Genomic DNA, 13,246 nt, shown 5'->3' on the forward strand with positions numbered 1-13,246 from the left:
ATAGTGTTTAATTCATGTCTCACCAACAGTGTGTTTATTCTCAAGACTGCTAGACTAATCTCATCTGTCTGTTTAGGCCAGGTTCAACGTTGGTTGATTTTCCGTTTTTGGACTTTTCTGTTTTTGGACCAGAAGCATATCCAGCTAACCACTGTCCTCAAACGTGTAGAAGTCCTGGTCCTCGTGGCTGCGGCCGTTCTGTCGGCTGGAAGGTTGCTCCAACCGCTGGCATGGACTTTGGTCTGGACTCAGTTCTTGGTTCCGAACTTGCCGAGGACTGTTTGGACCAATTGTGCCCCACAAGTGGATCGCGTGCGGCCGGACGGACGGACGGACCTGTCCTGTCCCCTCTAAAGCTTCCTGGTCCTAACCTCTGGTCATGTGGGGGGGTGGTGGGCTTCTGGTTTGTGGTTTCTGTTCTTTTTCTAATGGACTCATGTCCTAACTGTAACCTGCAGATTTTTCTATTAGATTCTATTCATTAATAGGCTTGTGTATGAACCCGAGCCACAGCTGTTGGTGGCCAAGAACGATGATGATGATGATGGCTAATAAACAGGCTCATTCTTCTGTCTGTGTCTTCTCTGGATTGTTGTTTTAACTAATATATGTTAAGTCTCTTAAAACTGAGACGGATGTCTCCATGAAGATCCTTTTTCTCTCAACGTCAGGATCATCATGTTTTTAAAACTCTAAATTGAAGTTGTTATGAAAAGTTTTGACTGTAAAAGCTCTAAATTGAATCCTCTACACCATATGTGTCGAAGTCAAGGCCCAGGGGCCGGATTCGGCCCTCCACATCATTTTATTTTATTGTTATTAATGGCCCGATGTTATCTTGAGCTCATTTCTAACTTCTACAAGTTTGACAAAATATATTTTTATGGAGATTAAAACATTAAAGTTATTAAAGGTTTAAGTTGATTTATTCTGCAATAATATTCCTGCCTTATTAAACTTAAAAATTCTGCTTGCTTTTTGGACCATTTCAGCATTTAGATTTTTTTGAGCATTTTGGAGTTTACCTAATATTTCAGCTACATGCTAGCTGTTTTGGCTAACATTAGTTGTTTTTTTTTTTTTTTTTTTTCAGGCTAATTTGGCATTTAGCTAATATTTTAGCTGGATATCAGCTACAGCATTTTCAGCTATTAACTTCTGCATTTTTAACTATCAATTTCAGCTTCTTCAACTATCAGCACTAGCATCTTTTGCGGCCAAATTCAGCTTACAGCATTCACACTAGCATTATAGCAGGTAATATATCTAGTTCATAAATATGTTAAGTTATGGTTTTAAGGTTTTTAAAATGTAGTTTTAGAGTCTTTAATGTTTATCCTGTTTATAGCTAAGGTGCGTTTTGGATTTTGGCCCCTTGTGAGGTTGAGTTTAACGCTCCTGTCCTAAGTAGTGAATACTAAAGGTGTTTATGCCTCATTGTTCCATCGGGATCATTTCTTATTGAGATGTCTAAATGAATGAACATCCGGGTTAACAGGACCGCGGTCATGTATGGATCAGACCAGCACTGGACGTCTCCAGGCGGCGCCCCCTGCTGCTGGTTGGCTTACAGGGAAAGGAGGTAATAAACAATGATTCAAGTCCCTCTCCAACTACATCTTTTTTTTTCCATTTTCAAAGTGTTCCCAGTGGTCTCCTAATTATGATAATGCTGTTTTTAACCAAAATCAAAAAGCCTGTGTTGTTTTCTAGGACATAGTTTCTGCAGAGCAGCAGGAGTTTATTCACCTCCGAGTTGTGGGCGGGGCTGTTGACACAGAAGTAACCCCATGTTGATATCCCAGTATCCCTTTGCTTACACACTTCTGCTAGCTTATAGGCTCTCAACCAAAAGCTAACATCATCGGGGATCACTGTCAGAGTTACCCAGCTCTACAGTTCTGATCCAGACTCCAGCTCAGATGAGGAACACAAAGAAGTTCATGGATCTGTCTGTCGGTGGATGATTTAAATCTGGATCAGAGCAGGGAGACAGACGCAACCATGGCAGTTACTGTGTCACATACCCAACCTTTTTCAAACCGTGGGTTTTTAATTTGATCCTGAATCCCCACAATTAGCATAAATACTCAAACAGTTCTAATCTTATCCGTTTAATCTGTTGAGTTTTCTTTAATATCCATAACCATTTTCTAAATGGAGGATTATGTGTCTAAACTCAGGGATTTGTTTAGACACATCATTGGTAGTGATCACAGAGACTGAGAGACTTTAAACACTGAAGAAAGAAAGGAAGACTTCTACAAACAGGTTATTCATGTGTTTCTTCACAGTCTTCATTCATAAGCAAAACTTAGTCGATAACAACAATCTTGGGGATTTTCTTTCTATGCTACAGTTTGTAAACAGAAGAAAAATGCTGAAATGAAATTTTAAGCAACACATTTTAACTTGCCAACCAAATGGTGAAGAAGTTGCTCTGTTGGGTTCATATGTTTGTAAATCTGACTGCTGACGTCGGTGCCTCACCAACCACTGGTAAGCTAGCAGGAGACGGTAAACAAGTGGTCAACGGGAAGTGGGGATGGGTTTACTCTGCATCAACAGTCCCGCCCACAACTCAGAGGTGAATTTCTGATAAAACTCCTTCCGCTCTGCAGAAACTATGTCCTAGAAAACATTTTTTTTTTTTTTTTAAGTTAAAAAGGGGGACTTCACTGCCTTTGGTTCATAGTGGCTCATTTTAAGGTTCTGGCCTAAAGCAGCTGAAGGGCGCTTTTAAAGGGTAACCAAACCCTAAATCATTCTTTTTTATCTGTTGACTCTATAAATGAGCTTTAAATGTCCTGTATGTTGATCATTGCAAATTTTGTATTAATTGAAATAAACTTAATTCTTGAAAATATAGTCTAAAACCGTCTGTGTGCTGCCCCCTACAGGTTAAATCGAGGTATTACATTAGAATTTTGTGATTGGTCAATCCATGTACGTTTCAGAAGTTCCACGTCATGATCTGCAGCTCCAGTAATAACAGTCCTGTTCTCCAGCCCCACCCCTCTGGCTGATTTTAACATTTCAGCTGTGGGCGGAGTCAGCCTCCAACTTCCCTGTTTGGTGACTCTTTAAAGACCAGAGCTGATAGTTCTGTGCATCAGTTTTTGTCTAAATTTAAAGTCAATTCTGTGTATATCTATGTTTCTGGTAGACTTGTCCTGGTTCATTGTTCTGCTGACATGGATCTTTAGTTTGGACTCACTTTTTAAAAACTGCTGAACAAAGAAGTCTTCAAGTCATAATTCTTTCATCTGCTTCATTTTCAAGTTCCTTTCTGTGTAAAAGCTGTAGAAAAAGAACATCTGAACAGACAAATGTTCTTCAAAGAGAGTTGATTCAACAGTCGTTATACTGTAATATTTCTTTCTGATTAAAAAACAAATGGAGAACGCTCACCTTTAGTAAGTTTGATCCATATAATAAAAAAGAGATAATCTGCTCAGATCAGATGAAGGAGAGCCAGAGCGTCTGAGACAAACTCAAAGAAATGCTGTCTTAAACAGCAGCTTTAATGGCTGCAGATGTTCTGTTAAGAACCCACCAGGTTTTATCTGTCAGCTCCTTTGACTCAGTAGTTTCAGCTGAAATGAACTGAAAAAGCTGAAAGTGACTGAACACAAACCGAACCCAGAGCGGTCTCTAGAGCTGCAGCTGCATGTATACAGTCAGTCAGTGGTGAAACTCAAGTCACTGAACATGAAACGAGTCAACGTGTGTGGATCATCATGACTGATCATTCCTCACACTGCAGAAATGTAAACGTTTATACTGTTCATGTTTGATCCTGAGCTCTGCTGTAACTTAATGACATTGATGTTCTGTAAAAACTTTTCTGACCGACCATTATGGTCGCTCCTCAACCTGAACATGAATAAATAATAACCAGCAGACAGATGGTCGGCCGGCGGTGATGTCACGATCTCGCTGTAATCACAGCGAGGGTCTCAGGGGATCGATAGCGGTTTGGACATGAGCTGATCATCCGGCCTCCAACTTCTCTCCTGGTTCTGGTTCTGAGCAGAAGCAGAACCCAAACCCCACTTTTAAATGACATCAACACGCTGTCAATATCCGGTTCCTACAGCCATGATGCTTTGTCCAGAAGAGTTTCTATGACAGGAATGTTTCTTCACGACACACTGCAGCTCAGCCGTCAACCTCAGAGAGTTCGCCAAGAAAGAAAACATCATCGTTGATGAGAGCGACAAGATTATCGTTTCTATCAGAGGGGTTACATGGAGACGGTCTTCATCAGCATGATCACACCTCTGGGACGTTCCTGTAGAGCAGGAGTGTCAAACTCAATCACACAAGGGGCCAAAATCAAACACACCTTAGGTCGTGGGCCGAACAGGATAAACATTTATTAAACACTCTGAAACTACATTTTTAAAACTTTAAAAACGTAACTTTTTAACATAATTATGAACTAGACATTTACATTAACCGTGATAATGTTAGTGTGAATGCTGTAAGCTGAAATTGACCGCTGAAGATGCTGAAAATGATAGCTGAAATCTCTGAAGCTGATAGCTAAAAATGCTGACGATAGCCAGCTAAAATAGTAGCTAAATGCCATATAAGCTAATACAAAAAAAACTAAAAAAAAAAACTAGGTTAGCCAAAACAGGTAGCATGAAGCTGACAAAAATAGCCTAAAAACCCCAAAAAATAAATAAAACCTAAATTAGCCAATACAGCTACCATGTGGCTGAAATATTTGCTAAACTCCAAAAACAGACTAACCCCCACCCCGCCCCACCCCAAAAAGCCTAAATTAGCCAAAACAACTAGAATGTCGCTGAAATATTAGCTTAACTCCAAAATAGCCTAAATAAAAACAAACAGAAAAAGACTAAAAAATCTTAGTAAATCCTAAATAGTCCAAAAAAACTAGCAGAATGTCAATTTTTAAAACTTTAAAACTGTAACTTTTTAACATAATAATGAATCATAAAAATGGAGGAATATTATTCCAGAACTTAAACCTTAAATCAACTTAAACCTTAAATAACAATAATAAAATAACAGTAATAACAATAAAATAAAATGATCCGGAGGGCCGGATCCGGCCCCCGGGCCTTGACTTTGACACCTGTGCTGTAAAGTGTGAGAATGCTGACGCTCCATCAGAAACCTGCAGGACATTTTCACTCAACTATCAACATATGCAGTTCACCAGGCAGCCTTAAAACTCTCCCATTCTAGTCTTTACACGTCTTGAATTTACATCCTGGAAATGTTAAATACATTATAATGTTTGAAAGTTTCAGAATAAATTGGGACATTTTGGCTCAAAAGCCCAAATATGTCAGCAGAACATTCAGGTTTAGTCGCCAAAGCCGGCTGATGTGTGGCTGTCGGAGCTCTCTCATTCAAACTCTCAAGGACGAGGTCCTGAAATGCAGCTTTCAACCTTCGGTCCCCACAGGGACAGCAGGACAGGCATTAGTGTGTGGGCCACAGGAAGCAGCTCGGTAAGTACACACTAACTGGAGCTGATTAAACATTCAACTAATGGTGATCTGGATCAGGTCCAAATGTTTTCCCTGAAGCTCAGAGACCAGCCGGGATCATAAACCGTCTGCATTAATCACATGACTGGATGTCCAGAAGAATGCGGACACACTCGGCTCACCTCCATACACTCAGCTATCCTTGCTGGAACCATGCTCCATTGGTACTAAGAGTGTGTCAAGAAAACACCCCCCACACCATGACACCACCACCACCGGTCTGGATGGATCCATGCTTTCATGTTAAATTCTACCATGTGAATGTTGTAGCAGAAAGGAAGACTCCTCAGACCAGACCACGTTTTCCATCGTTCTTTCTTCCTCATCCTGATGCTCAGTTTGAACTGCAGCAGATCGTCTTGACCGTGTCTACATATCTAAATGCACCCAGGTGCTGCCATGTGATTGGCTGGTTAGAAATCTGCATTAACGAGCATTTGGGCAGGTGTGCCTAAAAAGTGCCAATGAGTGTTTGTGCTCCATGGGTTTAATGGACGTCTTTGACCATTTTTCTTGAAGAAACTAAAATATGTAATATAAAATATGTAAATATGTAAAATTAAAAATCGTGAAGAAAAATTGCGTAAAATTGTGTCAAGTTTCAATAATTGTGTAAAATTTAACAATACCAAAAATACCAGCATGAATTTCCAGAACATCCTGAATGTTTTTTATTGCATACATTTGCAGAAATTCCCTTTCATTCCAATGGGGCTGAAAAATAGCATAAACTGATTAATATCTTAAAAATCTTAAAATTTACGAAAACCAAAAATACAAGAGATAATGTCCTTAACAAGATCACTGTTTTGATACCAAGATAGCATAAACTGCTCAGAATACTGAAACTTCAGATTCATTAACTAAAGTCCTGAAATGTATTGTGTGAATCTTTTAAACAATTTCAACAATCTTTGTATCAAAAAATTCAGCTCGTTCGTTTTTGACATTCATAAACTTTATAGTTTTTAAATCTGGATGAAAATATGCCCCAAAGGAAATGAATGAGAAAAGTCTTAAAATGTCTACATTTTAAGTAGATTAGCAACAAGACTTTAAATATTTTTGGGCTCATTTAGAGTTTAGCTTCTATTTTAGCAACATGCTAACATTTTTGCCTAATTTAGTTTACTGTGGAATTTAAGGCTGTTTTGGAGTTTAGCTAGTGTTTAAGCAACACACTAAATATTTTCCTAAAATGGTATGTATTGGGGATTCAATTCAATTCAATTCAATTCAATTTTATTGTCATTGTCACAGAGAAACAACGAAATTGCGTTTAAAGCATCTGTACTCCATACTTCACATTTACAAATAATAATAATAATAATAATAATAATAAATAAATACCCCTTAGCCCAGTGTGTAAACAAGTGAGAGACAGTTCCAGCTGGTTATTGTCCATGAGAGTGGGGCAGAGACGAGAGAGGGATAGAGTTCAGAAGCCTCACAGCCTGTGGATACAGACTGTTGGCCAGTCTGGCTGTTCTGGCCTGTATGGACCTGTACCTTCTCCCTGAGGGCAGCAGGTGAAAGAGGTGGTATGCAGGGTGATGTTGGTCCCGCAGGATGTTGTGGACTCTTCTCAGACAGCGAGTGGAGTAGATGGTGCTGATTCCTGGCAGAGTCATTCCAATGATTCTACCGGCTGCTTTCACCACTCGCTGGAGTGCCTGTTGGTCAGCCCTAGTGCAGCTGGAGAACCACACTAGCAGTCCATATGTCAGAACACTGCTGATGGCACAGTTATAAAAGTTCAACATCAAAGGTCTGGGAATGTGAGCGTTCCTCAGTTTCCTCAGATAGTAGAGGCGCTGTTGGGCCTTCCGTACAGCTGAGGTGATGTGGTTGCCCCAGGACAGGTCCTCAGTCACGGTTATCCCCAGGAATCTAACTGCTCACTCTCTCCACCGCCTCGTTGCCAATGAGGAGAGGAAGATGGTGGTTATGACCTTTCCTGCGGAAATCCACCACAATCTCCTTGGTCTTTTTAGCGTTTAAAGCCAAGTTATTGTTGTGGCACCATGACTCCAGGTGTTGCACCTCCCTCCTGTAGTTGGTCTCATCGTTTTTCTCAACGATTTTTAAGCAATTTACAGAAATTTAGGTCAACTTTAGCGCTATTTCAGAATTCTTTAATGAAATTTCCATTCTTGACAAATGTAACATTTTGTAAATAGCTTTTGCATTTTGAGCAAATACCTTCAGCAGTTAATGTGAATTGCTTCGCCATTTTTTAGCAAAACGTTTCAGCATCTTCAGCAACCACTTTCAGCAACACGCATTCACACCAGCATTATCACAGCTTTTCTAGTTACATTTAAAGTTAGCAGTTTTCATCAAATTGAAATTTTGAGTTGATGGTTTAGTCAACTGAAAAATGCAATTTGATAAAACTAATATTTTTAAATGACAAAGCTTTGTTAATTGATCCGATGTTTCCCTTTTTACAGTGTTGTGTATTTTAACTCATAATATTCCGTTTATTTTACAAATGTTGCAGTAACAGGAGGAAGCCCTCTTTGGTGTGGTCGTCATGCTGGTCGCTGTCTGCTGGAGGACCTTCTGCTGGACGTGTGAGAAGAGTAGCTCTGGAAGAATAAAGCTCTCCATTAGGGGGGGGTGATGATCATTAAAAGCCTCTTTAAAGCGGATCATTAGCGGCGCGCACGCTGCGTCTGTCGGCGCGCATGAATACTGATGAGGCCGCAGCGCCGCTTAATCACGTTAGTGGAACAATATTACTGCGCCATTTGGGCCCATTCCCACCACCTCTCCTTTCACCTCCCGCCCGTCCCTCCTTTCTCCTCCTCCTCCGCGCTCCTCCTCTTGTCTTTACGCGTGCCAGTCACCTGCCGCTCCTCCGCCTCCTGACTTCCCGTCGTCTTTTTTCGGGGCTAAAGTGGTCCCACAAAGGCGGGAGGACACCGGGAGCCCCTCAATGAGAGCTTTTTGTTGCTCAAAGCTCATTAGAGCGTGTCCTTCTCCGACACAATCGCGCCTCCCGCTCGGCTTCGCGTGCGTGGCGGCTGCGGCCACAGGCCCCGCACAGAGAGAGAAAGAGAAAAGGAGTCTGATTCCAGACTTCATTGAGTCAAATCTATTGAAGAAACATTTGCAAATCTGCCATTATTCCCGGATTTTCCCCGTGTCTTTCTCTGCGGTCTCCCGGGACAAAAGCGCGGGGCTTTGCGGGGCCGTCACGCGCGGAGGCCGCAGGGGGAGAGCCGGGGCCCGCGGAGGAGGAACTGGAGGAGAATTGTCTCCAAAGTGTCGCCGTTTCTGCGCATGTTTTTATCCTCTCCGCAGGTTTTATTATTTCATATCAAACAGAAGACTTGTATCTTGTATTATTTCAGTCATTCTGTCCTTTTAGCTCCTCCAAAAACATGAATTCTAATGTTACGACTCAGCAAAGAAGAGGGTATGCGCGCGCGCGTGCACGTGGGTCAATAAATGTTTAAAAAGCTCATAAATACAGATCAGAGTGAAAGAGAGAATAATCGTCCTGTGGAGGGGCGCGAGGAGGAGGAGGAGGATGAAGAAAGCACCTGTTGTCTTGGTAATCTCTCCTCTAATCGCTTTTCGTGCTCCGTCACTCACGCTGCTGCCCTCCTGCTCCTCCTCCTCCTCCTCCTCCTGCTCCTCCTCCTCCTGCTCCTGCTCCTCCTGCTCCCCCTCCTCACATTCCGCTGCCTGAACTTTAGATTTCTAAGAACAAATAACCTTTACTTTTCTCCGTTTGTTTGTTCTCCTGGTGATAATCATGTTGTCTCTGGGATGTAAACTGATTTTATCTGAAATGATCCCAAATGATGATGCTACCCCCACCGTACATCCCTGAAGGGAAGCAGGAAAATCTCCCGCTCTGACTTGTATTTTATTTTGTTAATAATTCCTCATAATGAAGAACTCGGAGGGGATTTTTAAGGTGTGACTCCTGATATTCCCCACCAACCACAACACGGCTGGAACCAGCATTAGAAAAATACCCAGCATGCACCGGCTGCAGCACAGAGCTGCAGGGAAAGGTCTGAATCCCGATGGTAACCTCTACTGAATGCTGAATTTGAATCGTGAAGTTCCTCTAAAGCACATAAAGCTAAAGTCTGCTAGCTTGATGCTAACGTTTAATGGCATTTCCCTTAGGACGGCTAATGCTAACACTCAGTCAACCTAAACATTCATTACTGACTAAATAGAAATCTTTATAAACTCAGATGTTAATTTTTCAAACTCTTTTAAGGAAATGTTTTTAAAGTAACTATTTGAGGTATAAAACCTGTTTTTCCCTCATTCTTTCTTCTTCTTCTGGAATAAGGTGTAATACTATAGTGAGATCGCCCCCTAGTGTCCAAACTGAAACATCCTCCAGGAGAAGCAGAACAATGTTTCCAATGTTAATGATCTGAACATTTTAGTTAGAACTTCTCCTTTAGAGAATCCATGTAACACTGGATGATATTAACAATCTCATTATTTCACTGATACATTTACAGTATGTGAACTGGATCAGAGTAATATAAATATATTCAAATCATATAGTAGATTATTCTAAACAAATGTGTATAAATGTGTAAACTGAAAATTGAATTGAAGAATCGAAAGAGTCGGAAAAAAATCACAAGTAGATTCAGGCTCTATTGAATCGAATTGAATCGTTTCTGGAAATCATTTTGGATACCTGAGGCGCAGGGGAATAAGTTACAAAATAATATGTTATGTCAGCTCCAACTACAGCAAATGAACTGTAACTGAAGCAGATCCACACAGAGCTCTGGTCAGCAAAGCTGAGAACAAGATGTTCATTTACTGTTTATGACCCCTGAAACATTTGGATTCTGACACCAGCACAGAGATGTTTGTGGGTCATCTCCAGGTTTGGATTTCCAACTGTCCTCCTGGACAGTTTTCAGGTTAAACTCGTGACCTTCAGTTTACATAAACTGTAAAAAGTGGAAAAAATTGATCAATTAACTTAATTTCATCAATTTGTTGCATCGGTTTTCATCAAATTAAAAAATAGAGTTGATGGTTTATTCAACTTAAAGTTTAATCCAAAATTTAAGTGTAACAATCATAGAGCTTTAGTTGATGCAATGTTTCACTCTTTAGGACAAATCTGGTCCGGACCGAGCAGCTCAGTGTGATTCCCGGGTTCGGACCTTTATGGAGGGTCCAGGTCTGACCTGAGAGCCACCTGATGAGGGCTGGGGGGTTGTCGACCCTCATGCGGCCTGATTGAACGTGTCTGTGTGTCACGAGCGACAAGGAAGCCAATAGACGCACGCGGGGAGCTTCGGGACCCCCCCTCCCTTGATAGAAACGTTGGAGCACCGCAGCCGCGTTCAAACTGTCTGTCCTTCTGAGCGCGCGGCTGTCTGCGCCTCTCTCTTTCTGGAACAGGACGGGCGGGCGCGCGCGGCTCTCGGTGCGACCCGCATCCACAGGTGGAGCCCCCCGGACCCCCTCTGACGCCATGGGCTCCGTGCTGCCCGGCTCCTCGCGGGGCCTCAAGCCGCCGCCGCCGCTCTCGCTCGCGGACATCATCACCTCCGACATCCTGCACAGCTTCCTGTACGGCCGCTGGAGGCACGTGCTCGGCGAGCAGCCGCACCTGCAGCCGCACCTGCAGCCGCAGCAGCACGAGGACCTGCGCACCGCGCCGAGCCCCAAGACCGCCTTCACCGCGGAGGTGCTGGCGCAGTCCTTCTCCGGAGGTCAGTGGGAGCAGACTCCTCCAGACTCTTTATTTACTTTGTTTACATTCGCAGATAAACTTTATAAAGATTGGTTTATTTGTGGAGCAAAATCGAATATTTTGGCTCAAAATCGCTATTTTACACTTTTAAAAAAGTTAATAAAATATGTTATTTAATCAGTAAAACAAATAAAAAAATAGTTTAATGCAAGATGTTTTGCTCTTTTGTAAAAAATCTGAATAGATCTTAAATTCACGTGACTAAAGTAATAATGTTATTATATTTTCCGTAAAGTTGATTCCCCTCGCGGGCCGCTTGGCCTCTCCGTGCCGCGCGCTTTCTTTTTATTTTTCATTCTAATTCCACTTTCACGTTGAATTCGTTTGTGTTTCTGGTGAAATTCGTTCGGGATAATTTCAGGGAGGCCGCCGGAGCTCAGAGTTGGTGTTTTTTTGTTTCCGTTTTATTTCTGCAGAAGGATTTGTGCTTTGATTCGTTCGCTCACCGCGCGCGCTCAGACCGAACGAGTCCAAGCACAAATCTCCTTTCTCCTCAATGTCACAGCATATTTCACGCTTATAGTCTTGAGCGTGAAACCGGTTGTGACATTAAACGCCTTTAATATAAAGGATTTTTTCCATTTCTTTTCCCTCGTGAGTCGTTTTGTTGCCGCCTTTCTCAAAGTCTCCAGAATTTGCTGTTCGACAGAATGTGACCGTTCAGGCGAAAATAATTGGGTTTCATGCTTATTTCTGGGATCATGATGATGTTTGCATGTGTGAAACTGGATTAGAGCGTTTTCACGAATCAAAAAGTGTTGTGTTTGTGTTCAGAGGTGCAGAAACTGTCCAGCCTGGTGTTACCCAGTGAGGTGATCATCGCTCAGAGTTCAGTTCCAGGTAAAAACTCATCTCGAACCCCTTCCAGCTATAGGGAAACGTCGATTTTAAGTTGATGCTAAATGACGGTGCATAAATGTTCTTGTGATTCCCTGAGGTGTATGTCTGCTTTGTGCTGCAGGAGAAGGACTGGGGATTTTCTCGAAGACCTGGATCAAAGCGGGGACAGAGATGGGGCCCTTCACCGGGCGGCTGGTGTCCCCCGAACACATCGACCTGTACAAAAACAACAACCTGATGTGGGAGGTGAGGCGGCAACAGCACAGACACTCACAAACACTCACACAAGTCCACAAGTCACAGCTCAGTCCTCATCCCATCACCGAGGCAAACGGCGTCTGCATCAGGGTGATCAGTGGAGGTAACAGCCAAAAAAAAAAAAAAAAGGTGTGTTGTTTTTCACCCAACGCAAGGTTAAAAAGAACTGCAGTCAGGAATAAAAAAATAAAAAAACAGGACAAAAACAAAAAATAGTCAAACTGAAACCATTGGCCCAAAAACTAACCAAAAATATTGTTTAAGCTGATTAATTTATTTTAGGGACATAAAATAAATTGAAGAATTTATGGAGCAATGGTAGTATTGCTGGAAAACCCCTGATAAGAACAAGGTTATGTTGTTAAAAGGTTTAAAATCAATTAAGTAAATAATCAATTTCTGACAAATATAGTTTTTCTTTCTGTTTGTGTTTTTATGTCCACNNAAAAAAAAAAAAAAAAGACGTCCAATCAATAGCTTGTTTCTTCCAAATCTAAACCTGAATGCATTTCTCTGTCAAATGTCGGGGATTATTATTTACAGCTTTTAATGCTGTATGAATAAGAAATATCCAGATTTTAGCGTTTGGGAAAAAAAGAATTGGACTGTGTCATATCGCGAAAGAGTTAAATGAATCCTTTATGTGGTGTTGAGAGGAAAAGATGCACCTCACTTCATATGGTGCCTTAAAATAACCTCAGTCAAAGTGCCCTACATTACAGGTATGTAAAAACAATAAAAACAACAGATATATACATATATATATATTTATATATATATATATATATAAATATATATATATATATATATATATATATATATATATATATATATATATATATATATATATATATAT

At 41.3% G+C, this 13,246-nt stretch overlaps 2 protein-coding genes across 6 annotated transcripts in view; both read left to right on the plus strand.

Moving 5' to 3' along the window:
- The window catches only part of LOC112136356 (far upstream element-binding protein 3), a gene marked incomplete in the record, with an annotated part of 43,099 nt that extends 42,529 nt beyond the window's left edge, over positions 1-570 (plus strand). For all 5 annotated transcript variants that reach the window (XM_036214709.1, XM_036214708.1, XM_024258002.2 and 2 more), the window contains 1 exon segment: positions 1-570.
- A 10,257-nt stretch (positions 571-10,827) lies between these two features.
- The window catches only part of LOC112136380 (PR domain zinc finger protein 12), a 9,289-nt gene continuing 6,870 nt past the window's right edge, over positions 10,828-13,246 (plus strand). The window contains exons 1-3 of the mRNA XM_024258050.2: positions 10,828-11,251; positions 12,067-12,132; positions 12,254-12,378. Coding sequence (XP_024113818.1) covers positions 11,011-11,251; positions 12,067-12,132; positions 12,254-12,378 — 432 coding nt within the window. The 5' untranslated portion in view covers positions 10,828-11,010. The remainder of the gene's footprint in view (positions 11,252-12,066; positions 12,133-12,253; positions 12,379-13,246) is intronic.

This window comes from Oryzias melastigma, linkage group LG13, assembly GCF_002922805.2.
Source record: "Oryzias melastigma strain HK-1 linkage group LG13, ASM292280v2, whole genome shotgun sequence".
Lineage (NCBI taxonomy): Eukaryota > Metazoa > Chordata > Actinopteri > Beloniformes > Adrianichthyidae > Oryzias > Oryzias melastigma.